General features: G+C 44.4%; 1 protein-coding gene across 1 annotated transcript; it reads right to left on the bottom strand.

Moving 5' to 3' along the window:
* Positions 1–1,729: 1,729 nt before the first annotated feature.
* Positions 1,730–3,403, bottom strand: Ndn (necdin, MAGE family member). The gene has a single exon (XM_050130835.1). It carries the CDS (start codon positions 3,281–3,283, stop codon positions 2,303–2,305), a length of 981 nt encoding a protein of 326 aa, XP_049986792.1. The 5' UTR covers positions 3,284–3,403; the 3' UTR covers positions 1,730–2,302.
* Positions 3,404–7,397: the final 3,994 nt, after the last annotated feature.

The following is a 7,397-nucleotide window of genomic DNA, read 5'->3' as shown; positions in this document are numbered from 1 at the left end:
CCAAAATAATTGGAAAACTTCCCTATTTTTTAATTTACAAGCCGGTATGGAAACGTAAGAAAATCATCAAGTGTTTTCTCCTTGTGTTCCGAGGCCGCTGCAGCTCGGAACCGAGTATCGTGAATTAAACACTCCATTTCTGCAAAGCTTCCTCCTCGATGGCTAGCTGTCTCCAAGACAACACAGTTGGAGAGGAGGCCTGCCCTTCTGCCTGCCTGTAATCAGCTCCTTGCTTCTCTGCAAAGGTTTGGCTAGGGTGACTTTGTCAGTAATCTTGTATCTGTATATCTCTTTATCAATGCTCTTACAGCAGAAAAACCCGTAAAATTTTAATTATGTATGGCAACTAACATAACTCTTCATGAAGAAATCCACTGAAAGCCAGGCCTTCCACATGAGGGTTACTGCCGATGTCACCCCACTCTCTGCTCTCAGTTCAGTGAAAGACCACGGGGACAACTAAACGGAATAGATTCAGTTTTTATCATACATGGGTTTGTATGCATTTTCATTCCCTGCACCCCCGGTTAGATAATGCCACAAAGTGCTGGCAGTTCTGCACTCCAAAACACTGATTGTAACTCTTTCATGTGAATATGACTACGTTTGCTTTTAAGCATGCTGTGGCAGGTGTCTTCCCTCATCACCATCTCCAGAAATGCTTCTAACTCTGGCTAGGTGCCTTTTCCCTGTTGGGTGTCTAAAGGATGCCTAATTTTATTACGGCCTCTTCTCTCCCTCTTTCCCCCCAGACCAATGCTTCCTAATGATTTCTCCCCAGTGTTTGCTGTTTACATTGACTCCCATCCCATTTCACCCTCTCATCACCGGCCGTCCACCGCAATGTACAGGCTGCCGAGCCACAGATATGGTTGGGTCGCTATAGGGAACTTCCTGAACCCAGCTACTCTTCTGTTTCATACCTGTCATGGCTTCTGTGGATACCCCTGTCGGAAAAGCTTCCTTCACATTTCATCCCACCCCCACCCCCCAAAAGATTATGCTTCAGGCCTTGTTTTCCCCCCTGAGCAGGATAAGGATTTGATTAGGTTGTCCACTCTTTCTGAAATGAAGTTACTTCATTTATACACCTAACAGCCCATTTTCCTGCAAAGGACTCTTTGAATTAATTAAAAAAAAATCAAACCCTTAGTGTAAGCAACAGGGAGGCCAGGGTGCTCATGTGAGTGGTGGCTGTAGGGAGGTAAGAGACAGGACTCAGGATAACCTCGGAGTTTTAGGAGAGTTCATTACCAACACGCTTTGTGGATTTCTTCATCTCTGCAGATGCAGTAGCTCCCTTATCGATGGTGGGAGGATGAAATAAAGGATAAAATGTGCATGAAGGGTTTAATAACACTGTTTCATTCTGTTAAGTGCCCATCAGAAACTATTTAAAAAAAAACAACCAGAAGAGGGGCATTTACTCCATAATACCTGTTCTTATTCCCATGTGATGTGACAGGGGACTTTTCTTTGATTATTACACCCTTTATGTGTCAAAGTCTTTGAAGTGTCACCAGCTCCTTTAAGAAAATAAAGCTGTAAACTTGAGTGGTCGTGTGGAGTGGTTTTCCACGCCATTAGAGGAACACCGCATTTGTTCCTGCTGTATATGGGAGTATCTTCCTCATTCCCACCCATTCCCACCCATTCCCATTCGCCTTCCAACAAACCAAATGCCCACCCCGCTCCCCCAAAAGAAATTATTTCACGAGAATCTTTAATGCTCACTTCAAAGTTTATTTATGGGGGGGGGGATGTACACATGTTTTGTAAAGTGTGCCAAGTGCTTACACTGAAAACTTTCCAGTTCAAATCAGTCCATTTCACATGAATGCTTCCCCAAGTCAGGGGAGGTCATGGGGAGAGGGACCTTGACGTCTCCCTTGGTCAGGTCTGTGTTGCTGCTGAGTCCATCTTACTCTCCAGGGCCTTTTTTTTTTTTTTTTTTTTTTTATGTGGATACAGATCATCAGTCCCAATCAAAGAACAAGATACACAATGTATTTCACAAGTTTAGCACAGCACATCTTCTTATACAAAAACTGAAGAAAGCGCAAAAGTGAAAACACTCACTTGCTTACTTCTAAACACACATGCATAAATCCTAAACACTAGGCAAGAGTGCACAAATGAATTCACTGCATCAAGAGGTACAAAAGCACTGCACGCAAAACTTAAAAGTTACACATGAAATACTGCACTGTGAATGGGGGGGGAGGATATTCTAACGACCCAGTCCCACCCTTAAGACACCCCTGTATGGGTCAGAAGCTAGCAAAGTGCTGGGGGGACCTTCCTAATCCTCAGAGACATTTCTGCGGGGGAAGTGGGCAGCGAGGCTAGCCAGCCGCAGAGCCCTGGCCTGCTCCAGAGCCTCTCTGTAGCGGGAAGGCCAAGCCCGGGGATCTTTCTTGAAGACCCTGGCCAGGAACTCCATAATCTGCATCTTCGTGATTTCACGGTTGGCTCTGGATCCCCAGAAGAACTCGTACTCGGGAGGCTCGATGTGGGGAACACGCTGGTACTTCAGGTAGTTCTGCTGGACGAACTCCTCGGTGATAATCTTTCTCACATCGCCAAAGGTGGAGTGCTTCTTCCAGGGCCTCAGCCCCAGGATGCGCAGCACGTTCCAGACCGCGCCCTCTCTGGCCCCGCGGCCCTTCACGTAGATGAGGCTCAGGATCATGAGCAGGAGGCCTGTCATGGGCATACGGTTGTTCAGCGCCACTCTGTCCAGTTCCTCTGGGCTGAGTGCTTTGACCAGGGCAAACTCCATGGTGTGGAGATTGGTCAGCCTCAGGTGCAGCCCAAAAACTCTGGCAAGGATGAGACTGGTGCGTCTGAGGATGCTTCTGCACCATTTCTTGTAGCTGCCCATGACATCTTTCACCATATCTGGGAACCAGAGGACCATACGCTTCTGGTCCTTGACCAACACGTACCACATCAGCTCGTGCGCCTTCTGCACCAGTTGGGCCGGGGCGGGCGGTGGTGGCATCTGCCGGGCCGGACTCTGGGGCTGGTGGGCGCGGGCCTCCTCTATGGCCTGCTGCAGGATCTTAGGGTCAATATCTTCCAACCGTTCTTCCTGCGGTGGCAAGGCTTGCGGGGCTGCCACAGGGCCTTCAGGAGCGCTTGGGGGCCTCGCGAGGGTCTCAGCCGGAGACGCGGGAGGAAGGACCCCCACCGGAACCGCAGGGCTGCCGTTCACTTCGGAGTTGGCGGCGGCCTCGGCTGCAAAGTTAGGGTCGCTCAGGTCCTTACTTTGTTCCGACATCTCTACGCTGTCTGATCAGAGCAGGACCGCAGCGACTTGGAGCTCTCGGAACCAGCACTCCTGCCGTGGACGCTAGCAGAGGAAGTGCGCGTTACTGAGCGCTCTGCCTTCCGCAGCAGCGGCCGGGCGGGGCGGACACGACACTGCGCATGCGTGTGGGGGAAGCCAGAAGGGTGGTAGGGCTGGATAGGAGCAAGGAAGCAAAGCCCAACCACTGGGGTCTGAGGGAGGATGCTTCTAAAGCAAGGGAAAATAATTACAGGTCTCCTGTATGGGGGGGGGGACACAGATAGATGAGGATGGGGAGTTAAAATAGATGTAGATGAGATGGTGAAGTCATGATAGGACACACTGAGTTTGTGGAAAACCAAGTTAAGGGTGAAGTCCCTGTTGTTTCTCACAGACTCTAACTGGGGGAAACTGAGTCTTGAACTTGGGTTTTCTACAAAAGAATGAGGGAGGCAGTAAGGAGATTAGGGGAAAGTGTATGTATTGCGAGGATGATGTGATACCTGTGGTTGCAATGTTGGGAAATGAATTCAGAGAAATATTTACTAGATCTGACTGCATATCAAAAAAAAAAAAAAAAAAAGGAAGAATGTAAAATGTAGTTCCAGACACTGGGGTTCAATCCACGTGGAATGTGAAGGTTTTGGACATATTCGATTTACACAGCATAACTGATGTGGGTTTAAAATTTTAATTGGGACAGGGATGAGTTCAATCCTGGGTGAGATCATTTGTAGTTCAAGTGTGAGAACCTCAGTTCAAATCCCCCAAATTCACATATAAAGGTAGTAGCATAGTCTATGTTTGTAAACCCTGCTCTGAACAGTGGAATCAGGAGCATCATAGGGATTTACCAGAGGCCAGCCTAGGTTTAGGTTTAGTGAGAGACTCTTTTTTTAATTAATTAATTTATTTATTAAAGATTTCTGTCTCTTCCCCACCGCCACCTCCCATTTCCCTTCCCCTTCCCCGATCAAATCTCCTTCCCTTGTCAGCCCAAAGAGCAATCAGGGTTCCCTGCCCTGTGGGAAGTCCAAGGACAACCCACCTCCATCCAGGTCTAGTAAGGTGAGCATCCAAACTGCCTAGGCTCCCACAAAACCAATAGGTGCAGTAGGATCAAAAACCCATAGCCATTGTTCTTGAGTTCTCAGTAGTCCTCCTTGTCCGCTATGTTCAGCGAGTCCGGTTTTATCCCAGGCTTTTTTCAGACCCAGGCCAGCTGGCCTTGGTGAGTTCCCAATAGAACATCCCCATTGTCTCAGTGTGTGGGTGCACCCCTCGCGGTCCTGAGTTCCTTGCTCGTGCTCTCTCTCCTTCTGCTCCTGATTTGGACCTTGAGATTTCAGTCCGGTGCTCCAATGTGGGTCTCTGTCTCTGTCTCCTTTCATTGCCTGATGAAGGTTAATATTCAGGAGGATGCCTGTATGTTTTTCTTTGGGTTCTCCTTTTTATTTAGTTTCTCTAAGATCACGAATTATAGGCTCAATGCCCTTTATTTATGGCTAGAAACCAATTATGAGTGAGTACATCCCATGTTCCTATTTTTGGGTCTGGCTTAACTCACTTAGGATAGTGTTTTCTATTTCCATCCATTTGCCTGCAAACTTCAAGAAGTCCTTGTTTTTACTGCTGAGTAGTACTCTAATATGTATATATTCCATACTTTCTTCATCCATTCTTCAATTGAAGGGCATCTAGGTTGTTTCCAGGTTCTGGCTATTACAAACAATGCTGCTATGAACGTAGTAGAGCATATACTTTTGCTGTATGATAAGGCCTCTCTTGGGTATATTCCCAAGAGTGGTATTGCTGGGTCCAGGGGTAGGTTGATCCCAAATTTCCTGAGAAACCTCCACACTGCTTTCCAGAGTGGTTGCACAGGTTTGCATTCCCACCAGCAATGGATGGGATGAGTGTACCCCTTTCTCCACAACCTCTCCAGCAAAGGCTATCATTGGTGTTTTTGATTTTTGCCATTCTGACAGGTGTAAGATGGTATCTTAAATTTGTCTTGATTTGCATTTCCCTGATCGCTAAGGAAGTTGAGCATGACGTGTCTTTTGGCCATTTGAACTTCTTCTGTTGAGAGATCTCTGTTCAGCTCAGTGTCCCATTTTATAATTGGGTTGATTAGCCTTTTACGGTCTAGTTTCTTGAGTTTTTTAAAATATATTTTGGAGATCAGACCTTTGTCAGTTGCGGGGTTGGTGAAGATCTTCTCCCAGTCAGTGGGTTGCCTTTCTGTCTTAGCTACAGTGTCCTTTGCTTTACAGAAGCTTCTCAGTCTCAGTAGGTCCCATTTATTCAATGAGGCCCTTATTGTCTGTGCTGCTGGGGTTATACTTAGGAAGTGGTCTCCTGTGCCCACGTGTTGTAGAGTACTTCCCACTTTCTCTTCTATCAGGTTCAGTGTGTTTGGACTGATATCGAGGTCTTTAATCCACTTGGACTTGAGTTTTGTGCATGGTGATAGACATGGGTCTATTTTCATACTTCTAAAGATTGACATCCAGTTTTGCCAGCACAATTTGTTAAAGATGCTCTCTTTTTTCCATTGTATACTTTTAGCTCCTATATCGAAAATCAGGTGTTCATAGGTTTGTGGGTTAAAGTCAGGGTCTTCTATTCGATTCCATTGGTCGACTTCTCTGTTTTTATGCCAATACCAAGCTGTTTTCAATACTGTAGCTCTGTAATAGAGACTCTGTCTTAAGGAAAAGGGTAGAGAGTGATGGAGCAGGATACACAACACCCTTCTCTGAAATTGACACACATGGCAGTTTTTTCCCCTGTACACAAGCACAATACGCAGCAACCAAATCTGTATAATTAACAGGTTCATCATCGCAAGCTTAAGTACTATTCCAATTACTTTTCTATATCTTGTGTCAGAAGGGACAATTCTTCTCCTCCATGTTCTTTTTGCAACATTTGGTAATCAACTCTCCCTCATTTCCACAGATGTAAGAGACCAGAAAGCATTTATCTATGCATAGCCCTTTTCACTTCACTCAATGTCAGCAAGTTTATACATGTTGCCATAACTAATAAGCATTCTATTGTACATGAAGCATCAAATTAGGGAAGATGGTCTATATATGTGTGTGTGTGCATTAATACATGTGTATATACTTGTATTTGTATATGTGTGTGTGTATATATATATACACACACACACACACACACACACACACAAAACATTTTTATGCATCCACCCATCACTGGATGTGTGGTGAGTTGATTTACCATTGTTTTAACATCTGTAGATTTTGCTTGCCACATCTATTGGATCACTTTGATTTTATTTAACATTTCCCTTAGGATTCTAGGGGAAAATGATCATCATATTTATTAACACAACTTTTTATGCTAGTATATTTTTTATGTTTCCCCTGTGCCCTTCTTCCTTTGACTACAGTTGCTACATCCTCTGAGTTTATAGGAAATATTCTACTTCTCTCTTTATGTTGTCAATAAAAGACTAGTTCAATGTTGGGAGTACAACTAAGTGCTTCTCAATATCTTTTAAATGCAGTTTCTATTGACAAGCTTTAACAGTCTCTCTTAAATGAGGTGAAACATATTGGTGGCTATTTCTAAAGTAGAATAAAAAATTAGATTGAGAATAGTAAAAATAAAATTGATAATCCCTCAACCTACTTTATATACAATGGCTACTGTTGAAGTTTCCAAAACCAGAAGTCCTTAGATTTGATCATCCTCCTTACTCTGAAATAATGGGGCTCCTTAGTCTTTATTTGTATGTGCACAATAATGTGCATGAAATCAAATCTAACCGTGAGATTAATTTGTTTTCTATTCACTTTACATACATAGTCTGAAGACTACATTATGAGATAGTGTTAGTTGAGATCTAATCCATGATATCTGAAGTGGTATTTTTCACTTGTGATGTCCTGTGCATCCTAGAAATATTTCAGATGGAGTAGTATTTGTGATTTCAAGTCTTTGGATCAAGAGTGCTCAAGTTTACTTATTCTCATTTCTTAGCTTTGTTTTCCCCCAAGTGGATTGATTTTGAAGGGTTTTCTGAGATGGCTACCTATGATTATATACATGTTATATTTACCATCTTGGGCTT

This window comes from Alexandromys fortis, unplaced genomic scaffold (genome assembly GCF_014885135.2).
Source record: "Alexandromys fortis isolate MF-2015 unplaced genomic scaffold, M_Fortis_MF-2015_v1.1 scaffold_332, whole genome shotgun sequence".
NCBI lineage: Eukaryota > Metazoa > Chordata > Mammalia > Rodentia > Cricetidae > Alexandromys > Alexandromys fortis.
The sequence above is the reverse complement of the archived record's forward strand: the minus strand, read 5'-3'. Positions and strand labels throughout refer to the sequence as shown.

Coding starts and splice junctions, on each gene's coding strand:
- Ndn (XM_050130835.1), bottom strand. CDS start 3,283: ATGTCGGAACAAAGTAAGGACCTGAGCGACCCTAACTTTGCAGCCGAG.